The 20,843-nt window shown below is 35.2% G+C and overlaps 1 protein-coding gene across 7 annotated transcripts in view; it reads right to left on the bottom strand.

Annotated features, from left to right (window-relative positions):
* The window catches only part of LOC113943978 (sodium channel protein type 2 subunit alpha), a 76,726-nt gene that overhangs the window by 28,550 nt on the left and 27,333 nt on the right, over positions 1-20,843 (bottom strand). For 3 of the 7 annotated variants that reach the window (XM_027636458.1, XM_027636459.1, XM_027636460.1), the window contains exons 5-16: positions 19,526-19,654; positions 18,756-18,847; positions 17,580-17,852; positions 14,056-14,119; positions 13,343-13,484; positions 12,351-12,557; positions 10,638-10,928; positions 7,115-7,495; positions 5,874-6,006; positions 4,141-4,379; positions 3,111-3,284; positions 1,056-1,412 (exon numbers count right to left, since the gene is read on the bottom strand). In XM_027636458.1, coding sequence (XP_027492259.1) covers positions 1,056-1,412; positions 3,111-3,284; positions 4,141-4,379; positions 5,874-6,006; positions 7,115-7,495; positions 10,638-10,928; positions 12,351-12,557; positions 13,343-13,484; positions 14,056-14,119; positions 17,580-17,852; positions 18,756-18,847; positions 19,526-19,654 — 2,482 coding nt within the window. Of the gene's footprint in view, positions 1-1,055; positions 1,413-3,110; positions 3,285-4,140; positions 4,380-5,873; positions 6,007-7,114; positions 7,496-10,637; positions 10,929-12,350; positions 12,558-13,342; positions 13,485-14,055; positions 14,120-17,579; positions 17,853-18,755; positions 18,848-18,943; positions 19,036-19,525; positions 19,655-20,843 lie in introns of all 7 variants that reach the window. The other 4 variants (XM_027636465.1, XM_027636464.1, XM_027636461.1 and 1 more) reach the window with 4 other exon arrangements.

Here is a 20,843-nt window from a genome sequence, read left to right on the forward strand (position 1 = left end):
ACATACAAGAGAAATTTGGATTGCATGCAATTATGACAGACCATGCAAAACCGATTAAAAATCAGTTAATTTAAATTATATTTGTCAATTCTTCTTGTTCAAACTTGAAGAATATTTTAGAAGGTATATCACAGGAGTCTCACATTAGTCTGGTAAGAGTTGATATTTATGCCTGTGGATAAGGATATTTATACAATTTTTGGATTACAGTAAAGAGAGAAGGGGATGCTAGCACTCAACAAGTAAGAACTACAATTAAGTATAACCGTGGTAAATCAGGTAAAATAATTGAAAATTAATGTGACATTTAATTCTGAAGTACTAGCGGTACAGGAAATTATTGTTTAGAAAAAATGAAGAGTGTATATATACAGAAGGTGTGAAAACTTGCAAGGTGGAAGCACTATAGAAAAGGGCATAAAGGCTGCATCAGGAAAGCAATGCTGGTACAGAAATTTCATGTCATTTGGGGATGTACTACAAGGAATGTTGGGTGTAAGAAATGGAAATATAATTATTCCACATTATTAGTACTTAGGTCTCTATTCAAAATGTTGTTCAGGAGGAATTCAGAGGTCAGTAGCAAAAGGGATAAATAGTTTACAAATCATCATCTACGAGAAAAAATTGAAGAGCTAGGCTTGGTTTGTTTCAGAAAGAAAAGACTGAAAGTGGAAACAGTAAGCTTTTAATATTATAAATGTTGTCATGAAGACTAACAGTTTCCACTATTGTGACCAGTTAGTTTAATTGGTTGTAAAAGGTAATTAAAGTTAGATGTTTTTTTAAAAGGCACATAAAAGGCATTTTTAACTCTAAGCATAATTCAGCACTGATCTTGCTAAAAAGGTTATAAACTTACTAAGATTTAAAAGAAAATGCAGACAAATATTTTTCATAAATGATCAAGGTGTATTTGAACCTGGTTTAGAGAAAAGGCAAATGAACTACATGATCTCCTGAAGCCCTCCTCCAGTCTTCTTCTCTGATTTTTAAATCATAAAAAATAGGAAGTATGTTCTAAGAGTTCTAAAAAATCCCCACTGATTACGTACCACTAGGTTTCCAATCACCATGACCATCATGAAGACTGTAAGGCACATGGTTTGGCCAGCAACCTCCATGCAGTCCCACATCGTTTCTATCCATTCTCCACACAGCACTCGGAATACAATCAGGAAAGAGTGGAAAAAGTCATGCATGTGCCAGCGTGGAAGTTCACAGTCACTGGAGATCTTGCAGACACATTCCTTGTAGTTTTTCCCAAAGAGCTGCATCCCAACCACAGCAAAAATGAACACAATGATAGCGAGCACCAGGGTCAGATTGCCCAGAGCTCCCACTGAGTTGCCAATAATCTTAATCAGCATATTTAGAGTTGGCCAAGATTTTGCCAATTTGAAAACTCGAAGCTGCAAAACAGAAGAATGGTATACAGTTATTCATGCTGCTAACTGTAATGAACTTACTGCTGTACATTTCATATTTCAGTTACCCTATGTCTAAAGCATATCTTATGTAAGCTTTAGAAATTTTAGTTACAAAATTTCTGTTTCCAATTCTTTGTACAAGACAACACATTAGGTCTTAAGTCCTGATTTAAATGATAACAAATCAAAAATACTGTCTTCTACGCTTATTTCAATTACATTGCAATTATCACAGTTATCACTCCAATTCAGACTTTGCCTCTTTTGGTGATCTTAGATATTTACAAAAAAGTTGTACTTGTCAGACAAGGTGGACAAAACAGTCTTTCTCCTTTAGTTAACTCTAAGAGAATATTACTAAAATAAATGAGCACATATGAAATGTGATCAGTGGAATAGGATCATAAATTTATAGACACTTCCAGATCACTTTCATATTAAGTGGCAGTGAGATAGAAGAAACGGTTTTCCTAGAAACAAGCTGGAGTTAATGTCAGACATACAAGTTACTCAAAAATATCTTTAACAATATCTTTTCTGTCATTTAAAATAAATGTACTGTGTCTTACAAAATTTGTCCTACAACATAGAGGAGAAAAAAAAGGAAAGTATTATATTAAAGTACAACTTAAACCAGACAAAAATGAAATTACGGGAAAGTTACAGCAAGTGTTCAGACAAGAGGAGAATACTAAAATGAATTTAAAACTAAATATTATGTCACGAGATGAGATACAAATAAAATACATACATGCAAATTTAAAACCAGAATTCTACTACTGCAAGAGAAGTTAATCAAGACAGATATCAGACTTTTAGCAAAGTGGAGTATAATGTTACACACAGAACAAGAAAACATATGTATTTAAACTCCCTCCTTTTTTAAAGGGGATTTATTTAACTTTTATTGAAAGTTAAATATTTTTTTTGCTTTATTTAAGGCAAAAGTTCAGCTTGATGACTAGGAACTCTAGCTTCTTACTGTGTAGGTCTTTTCAGAAGAGGATTTGGCGATCTACTTGCATGCTAACCTAGTCTGCAGCAAGACCAAGGTTTTTAAAGCTCCTGTTAATGAAAGAGAATATCTAATAATAGACAGAAACATTGCAGTGACTTCTGAACAGAAAAGCTGTTAGATAGCAGATGGACCTTGCAGAGGATGGCAAGAAGGCTGGCAGTGATGAAAGACCCCTATACAAAGAAAAATCTTAACACTACTCTCTTCTAAAACTAACCATGCAAGCCAATTGGTAATGGAAGTCTATAAGCTGAAACTGTCAATAAACTTCTACTAACTAACCCATTATTTACTAATTGATTTACTAATCTTTAGGCATAAGTAATGAGGGCCTGTGGCTCTTGCATTTTTCATTTCCTCATCTAGGGAGAAGACTCTAAGAGATACTTCTATTAAAACCAGTTAACCCTTAAAGCACACTTACTGCAGGAACAGAATTGATGATGACAATGTCTTGAAGGAGAAACAGATGTTACTAAGATGATATGTAAAACAAACTTGACATAATAGATGCCATCTAGTGGGTATGCAAGCATTTTGTAAATTCTGAAAAGATCTTCTGTCTTAGCCAAATATATAAGGTACAAATGAAAAATATACAAAGTATAGATGCACAAATACAAAAAAATAACATAGAAACACATTTTATTTAGTATACTTACCAATCGGAATGATCGAAGGACAGATAATCCTTCCACATTTGCAAGGCCAAGTTCCATTAAACTAAGACTCACAATAAAACCATCAAAAATATTCCAGCCCTCTTGGAAATAATAATAAGGATCCATGGCAATTATCTTGAGAAACATTTCTGCTGTGAAAATTCCAGTAAATACCTGCAAAGAAAATACACTTTCTTACTCCAATTTAATGAGACAATATTATCAATGGTATCAACTTTTGGTAAATTATATTTTCAGCAAGCAATTCATGATAAATATGAATAGTTTCTTTATATGGCCATACATTGGGGTTAGGAATAAAATTCAAGATTTGAAGCTCACATATGCATCACAACGGTTGGTTTCCAGAAAAGAAGAGGTACATGGGAAAACGAGGATTTTATCTAGCCTGCTAACATACATGTGTGCCAATACAGAGAATCTCTTCAGATTTTAATGCCCTGTAGATGTCACGTTTGCATGTAGGCCATCTTTTTGCTTCTAGTGATAAAGATAAGTTTATGATAGGGACAATTATTTCATTAAGAAAAAAAATTACACGGAAAGTTGAGAACTGTTCTTCTTCAGATAACCTGTGGAAGGCACTGTCATTCCATTTCTCCAGTTCCTGCAGAGTTGCAGTAAATCTGCCATGCTTACTGGGTCTTTCTCCCCTATAATTCCCTGAACACCCAGAACCTCAGGAGGTGCTAGTGAGGAGCAGAATAACTGTGGGAAAGGAACTAACATTTCTTATGATTTGTAACTATCCATCCAAGAAGAAAATAAAAATTTCTTTAACCAGCTTCAGTGACAGAAGCTGAAGGTTTTAAAAATCAGTAAATTTTACTATCTTTTGTTCTGTAAAGCAAGAGTTGTGAAGTCCAAAAATGTCAACAGCTTAAATGTAAATTAAATTCAACCATCCCAAGCCTACAAATATCTGGTCAACATTTTCTTCTGTGCATAGGTCCCAGAAGAATTAAATAAAAATGCATTTCACATACATGGCACATGATGAAAGACTTACAAGGTTTCCTACTGAAAGCACACCGCTAAACTGTTCTGTCATTGGATAGTGCTCCATGGCCATGAACAGGGTGTTTAGGACGATGCAGATAGTAATGGCCAGATCAACAAATGGATCCATCACAATCAAATTTACAATATGTTTGACTTTCAGCCAGGGAGTACAGCAGTCCCAAATCAAGCAAGTGTTAGCAAATTTATACCAGCACGGTGGGCATTTCTGTCTGGATTCTTCCAGTTCTAGAGAGAAAAATGAAAATAACATTTTAAACATGTTTCTCTATTCCAGCATCACCTGGGTATTTCCTTGAAGCTTAAATGCTGTTTTCCAAGGTACTGTTGCTCAATTGTGTTGATATTTTGAAACTAAGACTGCAGTCAGTCAAAAGAAACTACAACTTCTTTTGTCATTTGTAAAAAATGGAAAAAAGTACACTAAAGATTCAACAGATAAAAGAACTATTCACAAGCTACATAAGATGCAAAAGAGAAACTTGTCTCAGAAATCTGTCATACGGGCTGGGTGGAGAAAGACTTGGGGGTATTGGTGGATGAAAAATTGAACATGACCTAACAATGTTGGTCTTAGCTCAGAAAGCCAATCTCTTCATAGGCAGCACCAAAAGAAGTGTGACCAGCATAAGAAAGATGTGGACCTCTTACAGCTAGTTCAGAGGAGGCCACAAAGATGATCAGGGGCTGGAGCAACTCTCCTATGAGGACAGGCTGAGAGAGCTGGGGTTGTTTATCCTAGAGAAGAAAAGGCTCCAAGGGGACCTTTTAGTGCAACCTTCCAATACTTAAAGAAGGCCTGCAGGCAAGATGGTCTGGTACTCTTTATCATGGAGTGGAGTGATAGGATGAGGGTTAAGAGCTTTGAACAGAAAGAGGGTAGATTTAGATTAGATATTAGGAAAAAATTCTTTACTGTGATAGTGAGGCACTGGCACAGGTTGCCCAGAGAAGCTGTGGATGCCCCCTCCCTGGAAGTGTCCAAGGCCAGGCTGGATGGGGCTTTGAGCAACCTGGTCCAGTAAAAGGTATTCCTGCCATGGCAAGGGGTTTGGAACCAGGTGATCTTTAATGTTTCTTCCAACAAATTTTTTTAAAGTTTCCTCATGAAAGATAAACATTTAGAGCAAACCTGAAGTCAGACAACTATTTAAACAGCATTATGGTCCACATGTCCACAAGTGCTCATTATTACCTTCCAGTCTGCTATTTTGACCACAGAAATTCAAGCCTCTAAGTAATATTTTGTCCTTTCTTACAAATAGTTGTTTAATTCCCTGATTCAGGTTCATTGCATTTAGCCTTACAGAAAGAAGAATGTGATCCTTCCTTTGTGAAATAGTATGTCTATTGAATTGGCAGAAGGGGATTGTTCTACTGCAAGAAGCATAGCCATTTCAGTAACCTAAAAAGAGCTTTTACCCCAAAACATAACTTTACTAGAGAAAGACTACATTGAACAATTGTTTTCACTTGCATTTAAATTAGAAGCTTGCTGTTTCCACCTCAAACCTATCAGCATACTGCAAGCTTGACAGCTTTTCCAAATGTAGCAGTTCCATATTAAAAAACAAACGAAAAACCTACCTCTATATAGAAATCTCTTCTTGTCTGTACCCTCTAGGCTGACATAGCTGCCTCAAAATGCCACTACTACTTAAAGTTTCACACATTTAATAGCAGTTTAAGGCACTGTCATACAAAAAGATATGTGTTACATACCTTCCATTGTGTTTGTAAGCATGCTGGCTATACTCATTGCCCTTTGCCTTGCACTAGGGTCTGTTAGGTAGTCCATAGGAACATGGTAAGAACTAGATCGTCTCTTTCTTAAGTCAGTTTCTGTAGTAGTGCCCTGAAAATAAAACACCGATAAAATAGCTAATTGATGGTTCATTTAATAAGACTAGCACTTAAATTATTGTAGAAGTATACTGGTTTAAAATACTGCTGTCACACACCATGCTCCATTCATGCTGTGGCTTTGCAATACACGAATGTATGCCTAATTTTTTATAGAACAAATAGTCAAATACTGCAGTAGGATTGCTCTTGTGCCTGAAGAATATGTTTTTAAGTATTTTGCTGAAACAGGGCTGGACATGAAAACAGATTTTAGACTATAAACAGTTTCTAAACTATAAAATTTTTCACACTACTTGTCAATGTGCTCTGCCATAAATATCTTTCTAATTAGGCAGTGAAGTCTTTTTCTAAACATGAAAATGCACAGCCCACACAGCTAGCAGTAAAAAAACAAAGAGTAACTATGTTTTAAGATAACTCTTAATTTAGAATAAATTATCGATTTCCTAGCACATTTTTTCAAATGAAATGGAAGAAAAAATATTTAGTAATGTTGACAGAAAAAAACCCCCACAGAAAAATTAATTACATTACAGGAACACTATCACAACTCATGTAAGTTGTAGTATCAGAGTTACATCAAAAGTTTCATGTATGGTCAGTGGGAAGTTAATACTCATTTAATATATTCCATTTTAAGTAAATATAATTCATTTAAACATATATATTAAAGATATAATTCTATATATAATTGACATATTATATAATATTATAGACAATGAATGTATTGTATATTAAATATAATAAATATTATTAAGTAAATATAATTAATTTTTTTCCCTTTGGATATCCTTTCAAGTACAGAACCTTCCAGTTAAGTCTAAGAATAATGAATCAATGGGTGTAAGATTACACAGACTAAGTTTACTATGCAATTCTGTTAATTCCCAGAAAATTAGCATGTATTTTCACATATTTAGTCAATGAGTGGTTGACAATTTCAGTTTTTCCTTTAGCTTATAACTGGAATATATGAAAGGAGCATTCACAGCTTGGCCAGAAAGGTAATCATTGCTAAAGTGACTAAATTTTGCAGAAACAGTTGCTGATCCTACAGTGAGAGAACATCATGCCTGAGCTATTGCAGACTTCCTTACATTGCTAGCAGAGGCTGCTTTATCAATCATCACCTCTGGCAGGAGCTGTCCTGTAGGTGAGGTCAGAGCTGGCGGCCCACCAACTAAAGACACTACTCCGTTGCAATCCACAGTGCTGTGCATTTTCCCATTTGCTGGAAGTGCAGGTATTGTTCTGGATGACCTACTGGCCTGACTAATGTTACTGTTGCGCCGTTCACCGTGTCTATGAGGAACAAAGAGAGAATCTCTTCTGCTCTCATTGTCTTCAAAAGTGCTGTGCTCATCATCAGCAAAGTCATTTTCTGATCCTACATCCTTTGCTCGACCTCTGAAGCTGAAAAGACTTGTTCTGCTGTTGCGCCTTGGGGAGAACAGGGAGCCGCGAATGCTCAGCAAAGACTGTAGGCAAATAAAAACAATTATTATCAGACGAAATTTCTTTAAAATACAGCATTTTCATACAGAGAAAAAACCCATAATGTCTTAAAGGGTAAGGTAATCTACAAAAAATGAACTGGTACAGTCCCCCCTTAATACACTCCCTTTTGGGTAGTAAACAAAGAGCACATAAGTGACAGACAAAGACTAGTTATTTTACTACTTTGGATATATGAAATCAATTGGTTTAATTAGAGTAAAAGAAACTGCTTTACAGAATTATTTCCTCTGCTATTCTGCCTGTGTTATTACCAACTGTTCATAAATTGAGTAAGTGTATCTAGATACTGTTTACTCCAGGTTGGCATTAGTCTGACAGGCTGAGTAAATAAAATTTTAGGCAAATTGCCTGTGACTCAGTCTGCACACAGAGGTAGCTCCCAAATACTGCCTAGTTTAAAAAAATACATCTCTTTTTAGATACTAGGCAAGTAGGCCATAAAAACAGTTTGATTTCTTTTTAAAGTCTCAGCTATCCTGAATATGCAAAGATACACTTGTAATTTTGTATTAACAGCTTCGCTAATCTTCATCAGTTTACTCGTATGAGTAAATGTTCTGCTATTCGAGGATCTTATCAGGGTCAGAATAAAAATAATGCTCTAATCTTAAAAATAATTCTACATGTTCTTAATTTTAATTCATATCAGTAATTGCCTTGCTTGATTGATTAGCATTAGCAGCTGATTTCACCCAAGACCTCTATGAACAGCAGAGGTGATACATAACAAGGCAGATAAAGCAGTGTCTTTGTTTCTCTTCTGCAACTTATCTTTGTGGATCTGAGCCCCACTGTTCTGGGTACTGCAAAATGCAGAACAAAAAGGTACTCTGTAAAGAATTTATCATCTAAGTGTAACACAACAGATGAATACAAAAAGAGAGGGAATACAAGGAGGCAAATTGATGAGTATGATAAACAGTCATCTTAGCTCACCTGAAGTCATTTCCCTGTCAAGCTTTCTGTAGGCAGCATGGTAAAAGAGAGTTTTAAAGAGGGATTTGAGGAAAGCAATGAAGTGTTCTGTGAAAACTCATGGGAGCATCTTCCAAGCATGAGGGGCAGTATACCAGAAAGAGCTCAAAGAAACTAGTTTGAAAATTTAATAGGAGGTTATGGATGCTGGCATGGGTCAGTCAAAGCTGGGATTTCACTTGTTTACTGTAAGTAGACAAGGTGGGTTGGGAGGAACTTTAGGTACAGTATGCTTAATGGTATTAAAAAATTTCTTTAGGTAAATATATTTACTAGCAGATTTGATAAAAGCAATGGGATAGGTTAGTGCGCTTTGCAACAACATTCTTGATGAATACAGTGGTAATTGGGAAATGGAAAGAGGCCCAAGTTAGACATGATTCACAGTTGTGGGTCCAGAATAGAGTTAAAAAAAAAAAAAAGAAAAAAAGAGAGAGAGAAAAAGGAACTTGTGGAAATCCCTTTGAAACGGTCAAAGGGGTAAAAAGATCTTCTAAAGCACAGCTAAACCAGGAGAATTGAGAGGACAAAAAATCATGAATGTTAAGAAGAATAAGCTTTCAAGAGGAAGAAAATGGTCATTTACATTGAAAGAAAATGAAATGTCAAGGAAAAAGTCAAAGATGAGGTACAAAACTGAGTTTTCTCTAGGAAAAAACTGGTGAGTGGAACTTCTGTAATCGTAGTTAGAATCCAGAGTGAAAAGGAACTAAGTTTGGAAAACCAGAGGGGAAGGGATTTCTAGACTGTCATAGTCAAACAGCTGTAAATGAACTTGGGAGATGAAAAGGTTAGAAGAGCAAGTTGTATGAGGAATGCTTCATTTCTCACAAGATGGATGAATTGAGCTGCAGTTGAATAAGGCTGCTGTTTGAATGAAGACACAGGCAAGAATATGCACCTAAGGGATCAGAAGATGGGTCTTCAACAGGAAGTTGAAGTCAATTGATACAAGTGTGAAAATTTGTATAAGAAACAGAATGAATCACGAACTAACTAAATTCAGCAATGAAGTCTTACAGAGATTAGTTAGACAGTTAACAACACAAAATGGTGGCAGACCAAGGAGGTGAGATGGGGGAAGGATGGAATACTATTGAAAAAGGAAGTACAACAGGAGTGGAAGGAGTGGCAGAAATAGAAAGTTGGAAACATTATATTCCCACCGTGGTCTGATCTAAGGACAGTCCTTAATAAGAAAACACTGGATGAAGAGGTCTGAGCTTCTTTGAGAATGGGAGCTGGAGAAAATGATACATGAAGAGAATATGAATGCTCATGATCTATTAAGGGATGAAACAGGTTTTCCAGAGGCAGTAATAGAAGACGATTAAAAGACAGGAATGAGTTTAGTAATAATGACTAAAAAGAAGGAGAAAGCAAATCACAAAGATCAGGGAGAATTGAGAAGGTGGGGATAAAAGGAAGAAGCATACTGAGGTACAAAGAGAGGTAGAAAAAGGAGAGAATGTATATGAGATCTGGACTTGAAGTGCTGAGGGGAGAGTGAGAGGTGGGCAAACAAAGAGGAGCTTTGAAAACTGTAGAAGGGATAACATAAAACTATCAAAGGAAATAAATGTCTGGATGGGAGATGCAGATGGCACTCTGAATCACTGGTGTTTCAAGGGAACACATGCAAGGACACATTGCCACACATATTTCTACCTTAAGATAACACAAGTAATGGTCTCACATCAATTAATTTTTCAAATTTCACATGAACATTTATGTAATTTCTGATGAGCTTTTTGCATCTCAAATATTAGTGCTTTTCTCATTTGAAACATTACATTTCTTTTTATGTGTGCGGCATATTTTGAAGCCACTGATCATGCTGAACACATCCAACTTCATGGGGAGATAGGTCTATTTGCATTAAGAAACTTGAAACACAGTTCATGTTAATTACCCACAAATTTTGAATTTTCACATATAAATTTAGAATAAATTTTTACATGTTTACATTTTCGTATCTGACTGCAAGTTTTAACTTGGTCATACTTTGATTTAAGATGCTAATGAATCCGTGATATCTTGCAAGAATTAACCAAACTACTTTACAGGCTTTTGTTTATATGATGAGTAGACAACAAAGCTGTTTAAGCTTTAATAATACTATGGTACCTGGTGTGGGGAAGAGAATCTCTTTTCATATGTCAGTCTATTTCCCTCAATGGAAAATCGGAAACCTTTCTTTTTGATGCTGTCCTCTGATCCAGATTTGTGAAATTCTTCCCCATCCTTCTCCTCGCCTTCAGATTGTTCTTTTTGCTTTTTTTTCTTTCTTCTATTCCTTCTCTCTTTAGCACTCTTTGAGCTCAGTTTTGAAGCCTCAGAAGAACTTTCGGAGAATCCACCTATTCCACCTACTCCACTATAATCTCTTGAGTCAGCTGCTGCAGCTGCTGCCGCCGCCTGTACGTACAAGCATATATGCAATTTACAACATTTATACAAAAACACACACCACTCACTATTTTACATTTATTGCCTTCTTAAAAAAAGTTATTTTTTTGAAATAAAAGCAATGCTTCAACTTTGCTGAACCCAGTATATCATAAGAAAAATAATTTGTGAAATACCACAAGGACCATAATTTTGCCACTGCTCCACAAACCAGGAGTTAGAGCAAACCAATGAAAACTGTGCTGTCAGATAAACAACTGAATAAGCATCTGTTTTAGATTGGAGCAACATGTTGCAATGAATTTTTCATCTGAAATACTTTATAGAAGTAAGGATTCAAGGCTTAAGCAACTGGTAAGATCCCTGTTAACAGGAAGCAACACTTTCTTAACATTTTGATGGATTTTGAATATTCTCTAGTCTATTAAAGATCTGGTGTGGCATTGATATCTCAGTTTTGCAAATCATAATCAGAGAATTGTGTTAAACTACAGACTATTAGATACCTGTTGCTGTGGTTTTCAAAATATGTGGAGCATTTTATTAACATTTCTTTACAAGCTGTGGTAAAAAAAAACAACCAAACCAAAAAATCCCAACATAGAGCAACTAACCAATGAAACAAAAACTCCTAACTGCTGACTTCAGTCATGTCCTTATATGGAAGACATAGTTCAACTTCTATGTCGGTGGTCACATGCTAGACATTATCAATTATTAGATTTGACAGCCTTTGAAAAATGAAAAGGAATTTCAAAGCAGTATATAATCATTACATCTGTACCACAGAAGTGTTTTCTTCAGTTTCTCCACTTTCTCCAGTTTTCTTTAAAACTGGAACACTATGGCCTTCTGCTGGGAGAGATGGGGAGGGAGTAGGAAAAGCCAAATATTGCTGAAGCAAAATATTACTCCTATAGCACCTACAATAGTTTTGATTCTGTTACTTATATAAACAGAATTACTGTTTGGGGTTTTCTCCCCACATCCCCATCACCATTTCAGACAATCACAGAATGGCTGAGGTTAAAAGGAAAGCCCTGGAGGTCATCGTGTCCAACTCTCCAGTACACACAGGGTCACCTGAAGCAGGTTGCCCAAGGACCATATCCAGATGGCTCTTGACTATCTCCACAAGCACTCTGGGCAACCTGTTCAAGTGCTCAGTTAAAAAGTTGATATTCACTTCCAATTTGAAAATCCAGTGTTTTAGCTTGTTGGTTATCATTTTTGTCACAAATTAACAGGTTCACTCGAGCCAGCAGAAACAGTGCGATGGAAAACATTAAAGATTGTTTGCAATAAGAAGGAATTTATGAGACAGAATAGTACATTGTTAGGAGTAGGAGAGTAAAAGTATTCTCATATTTGGACATAAAGCATCCAATCACAGTCATGAATGGAAGAAGAAATTTTACTTTATAGGGATACCTGAGCTTCTTCCTGTTGCTTTTTCAGTTGTTCCAGCATTTGCTGAAATTCTGCTTCTTTCTGTTCTGCTTCTTCCATGGTTGCTTGATTCTGTTCTTCATAGGCCATGGCAACCACAGCCAGGATCAAGTTGATCAGGTAGAAAGAACCCAGGAAGATGACCAAAACAAAAAATATCATGTATGTTTTCCCAGCAGCACGCAGTGTCTGGAGAAAAAGAGATAATACACATTTTTAGCAGACTTTGAATGTTGTTACATAATATGATAGCCTCTGTGTTATAATCTATAAATACATTATAAGACTGCTTTGTGTTAGCACAAGATTATTTAGTTACTTCTTCCATACAGAAATAATAATATATCCTGAATATATATGCAAAAATCTAACTTTTATGTCTACTGTTGTCAAGGGAAATCAGATTCTGAATACTTCAGAACTTACACCAACAACAATCTATATATCTACATTATAGCCTTTAAATTTAACAGTAGTGGGGCCAATCAGCATCTTACCTTCTTGTCTCATCAGTCCCAAACTAGACTGCCACAAAGACAGTGCACTACATAAAACGTCACAGTGAACAAAATTACTGTCCTTCACACTAAGGATATGTGTAGTTCAGGGACAAAATGTAACCTTTTCAAACAGAACATATTTTTACTAGACTGCAAATCAATTTCACTAGCATTTATTTACAGCATGTTTGGGTAAGAAACTTTAACAACTTAAGTTCATGTACACATTTGGGAAAACAAACAATAATGTTTAACCACCTTCATAAAAGCTATTCCTTATTACGTATTTAAGTAGCACATGGTAACTTAAATCATTAATAAGGGCCGTACTGTTTAAAACAATAGCTTACATACATGAAATAAAAGATGATTTCTGGTCCAAAGGCCTTAGGGACATGTGAATGACAATAACTATGCAAGTACTATGTAGTAATGGTATTGGTGATGGTGCTGTTTATTTTAATAAGTCCTCACCAGCTGGTAAAGATTCTCCCAAAAGTCCTGAGTCATCAATCGAAACAGTGACAAGAATGCCCAACTGAATGTATCAAAACTTGTGTAGCCATAGTTGGGGTTTCTACCAGCTTTCACACATATATATCCTTCTGGACATTGACTACAAAAGAAGAGGAAATGCTATTTTTAACAACTACTCTATTACCATATGTTGTAGTAAAACAAAATTTTTCAGGAGTACCAGTTGCTAACAAAACTATGAACAAGTAAACTTTTATTCTACATACCTAAGATAAAAATATATATCTTATTGTTTTTCAATTTTTAATTTCATTTCCTAATGATATTTCAGTGCTTTAATAATATAATTAGTATTATTCTATCTACCTTTCCCCACAATTTGTCATAATAACACATCTCCATCAGGACAAGAGAAGAACATCAAGTAGCATGACTGATGATAAACAGTTGCCAGCAAGCTGGCAGCAATATTTATGCACATAGCATTCATGTGGTTACCTTTAGAAAAGTAGCCTAAGATGCCGATGGAAGTGCCTGTGTAAACTCAAATCACATAGATGGCTATATTTAGGTATAGCTTCAAATGCAAAACATTGGTAATTTGTAACTCTACAGTACAGTTGATATTAAAGTTGACCACACCTGAGCTATTCTAAGCAGCTAATTCTTTTTTCTTTATGCATAATGAAAAATGATGATCATTTTCTTACCCTGCATCTGAGCTATTGCCACACAGCAGTGCATCATTTTGTCCTTCCAAGAAGTAGAAATGACCTGATTAAAAAAAAAAAATCAAAAAGGTGATGAGAAAGGTAACATTTATGCCCAATGGAAATTGAGCAATTATATAGACTTTTACACTTGAAAGAAATTAGCAGAGCTAACAAACTTTTTAACTGCAACATACAATGGTTAGAAATGATAAAAGTATGGAAAATACTGTCTTGACAGGAAAGTGGTTTTCTATAGAGTCCTAAAGTTGGCCTTTCTTTAGAAAATGGAAAGGTAGTTGCACAGTTAATTCTCAGAAACCTAACCAAATTATTAAGATACAATGGCTGGAATACCAAATTGTGTATGTCAGCAAATAGAAAAACAGCAGGAAAACAAGGCAAAGGATGAGGGCAAATCTCTGCCTTTGTTTGTGCATTTTGATATAGAACATTTAGTATTATTAATTTATAATTTTTCATTACATATCATTTTATCCAAGTGTTCCTTGAAAAAATATTGAAATTTTGCAGCATGAAAACAGAACACAACATGCTCAAGAAATTGTTAGCTGGATCTTAATTTGAGCAGCTGGGGGAGAAATCAAGCTTTTATTGTACATTACACAAAATTACTTCACAAAATTCTACGGCAGAGGAATGGACTTCAAGAACCTATATGTATTTTTTAACTGGCTAACTACTAAAATTTAAAGAGGTGAAACTCTTAAAAGCCCCTGACACATTCTTTTATTTTCTTTGTTCTGCTTTGCAGCAGAAAAGGAAAGACAATTTGCCTTCGATTCCCAGTTTGGGATTCTTATGGTAAAATGGGAATCTCTAGTGGAGATTTTTGGGTCAGGTGGCATATTAAGCTAAAGTTGCCAGAATTAGGTATGTTCTGGCTGTTCCCAGGAAGCAGATGGTTCTGTGAGATTCACTGCCAGCTGGCACAGACTATCTTAGCTGGCATGAACTAACTGAGGACTAATGCTAAGCAGACAAGCAGGGAATTGCAACCAGTTCCTATTGACTGCTTCTACTCTGTCACCACCTGTATACGACAGAGGCAGCATAAAATCTGCTTGTTTTAAACACAGAGAGAGATTACGTGCATAATTTATACATCAGCAACCTAGTCTCAGATATCAGATAAGAAATCAGAGGATTTTCAGACATTCTGGTGATCACACAGTCAGACCCTGTGAGAGATCTAACCTCTACCTAAACAGTTTAAGAAGTTTAAAGATGCCAATAGGCTCCAAGCAGGACTTTCAAAATTGCCTGTCGGCCTAATTCATATTCTTATGTGGCACAGCTTCTCCCCTAGAGAGCAGAAAATCCAGTTAAACCATCCAGTCAGCTCAACTCTCAGCCAACTATTTTTGAAAACACTTAAATAGATTTTTTTTTAAAAAAAGATAATGATAAAGTAATAAAAATAGTCAACATGGGTTTGTAAAAAATATGCCATATATAAAACTATTCCTGTCTCCTGCCAATTTAATAACAGGACAACAGTCATGTGTACAAGCCCTACATGACACTTCCATATGCAAATAAAGGAGACATGTTCTGGCTGGAAATACCACAAAATACTTGAAAAAAACTCTCAGAGAGGAGTCACCAGTGACCCAGTGTCAATTCATAAGGATACCTCTCTGAAGATCCTCCAGGGATCTGTGCTAGACACAGTTTTCATAACAAGTTTCATTACCAACTCAAGACATGAAACAAGAGAAAAAATGCATCAAGTATTCTGAAGACATCAAGCTAAGAGAGATAACTGAAATTTAGAATGACCTTCACAAACAGACAAGCTGGTCCAAAAGCAAATGGATTTATTCCAACAGAGACAAGTGGAAAATCCTACACTTGACAAGGCAAAATCAAATACGTAAATGTAAAACAGACAGGATGTGGCCACAGCCACCACAGTAGAAAAAGATGCAGTGACTGTCACAGTTGACTGTGAATCAACAATACAGTGCTGACATAAAACTGAGGTAATTTTGAAATGTGTTAGTAGGAATGTTGCATATATGGCACATGAGGTATAGATACAAATTAGAAGTAATTGTTAGAGGAGTAAGTACCCAAATTAAACATCTCATAAAACCCCCCAACCAACCAAATCCCATAACAAAAACAGGCAATGGAAGAACAACAAAAAAAATTCCCAGACTAACTGGAAAGAGTCCAAAATAGAAAAAAGGAAGTGAAAATAGGTACAGAAAATGCAAAACAGCAAATAGCATGGCTTGGCTTAGAAAAGACCAGAAATAAAGAAGATAAGAGTTTTTAAAGATCATAAAGACTAATACAAATTAGTCTATGATTATCTTATTTCTAATTCTACAGGAGAAGCAGTAATATATTCAATCTGAAATTAGGAAATGTAGGTCAGATATTTAGAAAAAAACTTCTGTTTTTGTAATATAGTACCAGAAACAACTAAAGGGGAATGGAATGGATCTGGTCTTCATATGGTTTTATGAATAGTTTATCATTCAAAATTTCTCCATGACACTTGTATACCACAAGTATGCTGAGATGATAAGTATATTAAAAGATTATAAGGCAATGAGACTTGGATCCAGAAGTATTTAGTTCTTAAAGTGAGGTTTTCTAACTTTCAGTGATATAGTCATCAGTTACGACATTTATACAGACTTTATAAAAACCCCGAGATTATGCCTAATTATGAAGTTAAAACACTAAATACACTAAAATAAATAGAAGAGGCTGAACAGATAAATAGGAGAAACTGATACTACCATGATGAAAGACAGAATAGCAATCTACCATAGATATGTTCACAGTTGTTCTATCTGAATTTTAAAACTATTTTTGTTAACACAGTGGTGACATTAACTACCTAAAATAGTAGAATACTGTATTATGAGATACAAAGGAGACGAACACGCTCATTTCTTGATTTTCCAAAGAAAAGAAACAAAAGACAGAAATATGGAATCTAATTCTTATTTTGCAAGAATGAGAAGCATGGCATAAATCTCCAGTATTGTCGTAAAGGCATGTCTGTGCTGTGCAAGAGAGTGTGATGCAGAGACACTCATCAAGTTGTAAAGAAACAACATAGTTGCATTGACGTGCTATGGCAGGACTCATGGGCTAACTGACGTTCAAATGTGGGTTTATGATATTGGGCACTGACGTGCACTAATCCAGCTATTACATTTCAGATCCTATATTAGGGCTGTCACTCTACCTCAGGAGGCTTGAAGCTAGCATGGAAATTTCTGGTTTAAGCTGAGATATGATTTTACTTTAAAAGTCATATTCGGTAAAAGGTAAAAACATATTTTGGCATCCAGTATGGTATTATGAGTATGTTACATTATATTATGACTGTTCTTTTATTTACTAGAGAAAATGAGTTCTCTCATGCCTGTTGGCCAGGCTACACACTTTTAAAGGCAAGAGAAAGATACTGATGTTCTTGTATCTGTTTAAATAAATTCCAGAAAACCAATGCAGCAGAATATATAATTAACTCTTACTTTCATCTTCGATGTACTCATCCCAGTTAAATGTTGTCACTGTTGTATTAATAAATGTACCATTTTCACCTATAGAGCTATTAAAGATGGAAATAACAGTTGTTTCAAAAGTAGAATTGTCTGGAGGCCACTGCAGGCATTTATTCCTCAAGTTGCCCATGAACAGCTGCAGCCCTATTAGTGCAAATACACTCAGACAAAACACTGTCAGGATCATCACATCTGAGAGCTTCTTCACAGACTGAATTAGGGCTCCTACAATAGTCTTCAAGCCTGCAAAGAGAAAAGATTTTTATTATGATGTTAAATAGACTAAACACACAAAAAAAAATTCATGTCATTTTTTTCCTGATAAAGATTTCATGCAAAAAGCCTAGTAACCTACTCAAATATTTGTGATACAATAACTTTAATGAAAAGCCTTATTACTTGTGAAGACGAGTGAAAAGATGTAAGTTTATGCTTATTTTATAGTGTATAGAAATAAAAAGCAGATAATTCCAAACACATTGTTTATGCCAAAACAAGTGCTTCTGTTATCCATGCTATATCTCAACCCTACATAGAATAGCACTGTTCATTTTTTGCTGATGCTTCTTGCCCAAACCTTTCTTATATGAACCTTTTATAATGTATTCTACATTAGTAAACCCATTATAAAGACGTTATAAGTGCATATTTAAATGACGTTGTAATAATCTTCTTACAATATAAGAGGGGTGATGGTTTGGAGAAGAAAGACATCTTTAAAACAATACCCCATGCATGGCCCATGCTATCTTTTAGAGTTTAATTTTTTATACGTGAGTTAAAACTGAATTAAGTTGCCATATCAAGTGCTTTCAATAAATGATAAAATTTGCATCACTATGAAAGCTTAAAATTAACTTATATTTAAAACATGTAAAGGAAAGCTTGATGTCATAAGATGCAAATCACAATAGGCTATTTACTGCAAATATCCCATGCAAGAATTTGTTAAACTCAAAGGCTGATTTTTTTTAAAAAGAAAATACAACTAATACATGCATGAATCAATTTAAATAAAATCACATGTCTTGATTCCTGCTTTTTTGTTTAGTTGACAATGTGTAGCAAACAAGGCTTATGCTTTAAAAATGCGAATACAGCCTTTGTAGAACAAAAGTCAGCCTCGGTGTTTAACCTCGCTCTCACCTGGAATGACTGATATTGTTTTCAAAGCTCGGAGAACTCTGAATGTTCTCAACGCTGAGACATTGCCCAGGTCCACAAACTCTGTCACATATCTGTAATAGGGGAGTTCACACACAAACACAATGACAGCACACAAATAACAGTTGGAGATACGAGGGGCCTAACACCTTACACCAACTTCTTCTTACCTGGAATTACAGAAATAGTTTTCAAAGCTCTCAATACTCTGAAAGTTCGAAGAGCTGAAACATTGCCTAGGTTTACAAATTCTGTTACATACCTGTAGGATTAAATCACAGTTACTCAGAATTGAGGCAGATTTTATCCTATTTGCTCGAGTCTTTGATCAAGACCTCTTGATCGTTCACTGTATTTTGCCTTTGTTATAAATATACTTCTGCCCATAAAATTAAATAAAGTTTTATCAAAATAAACCACATTGACATGATGTTTGAAACCTAATTTGGTCAGCTATTAGCACGAAGTCAAGAGGATTCCTTTTAATTCTGGTATGCAGAAAGGAGACAGGATATGAACAGCTCAGGCTGATGGCATTCCCAATCCTAACGGGCTGGCACACCATGCTGGCCTCTGCAGCACATGCTTGGTTAGAAATACTAAAATGTGTAAAAGAGGTAGAAGAAACATATTGAAACCACAGGAAGTCCAGGCTCCAAATGTTCTGGCTGACAAGATATGAGGCAATTTTTAGTCACTAATCTCATGCTATCAGAAAGAATATTTATTAAAAAAAAAAGTAGAAGACTTACGCAAATGTTATGACAGTGAAATCTAGCCAATTCCATGGGTCTCGAAGAAATGTAAAATCTTCTAAACAGAAGCCCCTTGCAAGAATTTTAATAAGTGATTCAAAGGTATAAATTCCAGTGAAAGTGTATCTGAAGAAAATATGCAAGACAGAGATTACAGGTACACACATTATCTTCACAGTTTATCCTTTCCAGTTACTTTATTTTCATTATCTTCTCTTTAAGAGGCATAAGAATTTAATGGCAGTTACAATCAACTTTTTCTTAAGCATAATTTATACTATAAGGAAGGAGAAATGAAATTAGGATTAAAAAACTAAATAACAACCCATATCTTAAGTTCAAATTCTGTAATCTATACCAATAAGAGAGATGCAAAATTCCCAGTTAGTTCACTGCTGCATGTTTATGTCCAGTCTGAACTATGTCATAACAAAACACACAGATGGAATATGTTAGGATTTCAGAAGTTGCTTCCAGACTAAAAGTTTCTTTCTTCAATGCTATTTTTATGCTGAAACGTTGCTTAGTACCATGAGCTCACAAGTGCCAACCCTCATCAGCCCTCATTCATTATAGAGCAGGTATATCCAGTACTTCACTTTCAGCAAGACACAGTACTGGAATGAAACAAGTAATTTCAGATGCAAAATCATGTGCAAGAACAACCAAAAATATTTATGAATGCAAATAAAATTCAGCTACTCATTTTGACTAAAAAAATGTAGTTGAAATGTAAATTAAAAAAATATTTAATTCCAGCATTCTGTGTCATTTCAATCTTCTGTATCCAAATGATGTCATCTTGAAATTTAATTTAATTTATATCTTTAATGAAAAAGAATTCAAATTAAACTGCTTAACAAGCTTACTCTGAGCCAACCTGAAAAGTGTTTTCCAATGTGAATGTTTTCAGTTCAATCACTAAAAAATGTCTCCTGCACTACTTTACTCACTAAAAAATGTCTCCTGCACAACTTTACTTAACGTATGAGGATGAGTTGCAAATCTAAATGGCACAACACAAAACCGAGAAGAAATATCCAAGCAATCACTCTTTATCATAAATATTTACTACATGCTAGACATACATACAGGTTCGCACTGAACTCAAAATGAGAATGCCTTTGTTGACTTTAATAGCCCTATGATTTCACTTTTGATTACTGGAGACTAAACAGGTATGTATCATCCCAAGCATTAAGGAATGAAAAAGCATCAGAAGCATAAAATGCTATTGCAAAAAATGAAGCACCATGAAGAGCAGTGTTTCACACCATGGTCTACAGCCTTGGAAGTGTCATTGTCCATCGGCACC

Source organism: Corapipo altera, unplaced genomic scaffold, assembly GCF_003945725.1.
Source record: "Corapipo altera isolate COAL_440 unplaced genomic scaffold, ASM394572v1 45, whole genome shotgun sequence".
NCBI lineage: Eukaryota > Metazoa > Chordata > Aves > Passeriformes > Pipridae > Corapipo > Corapipo altera.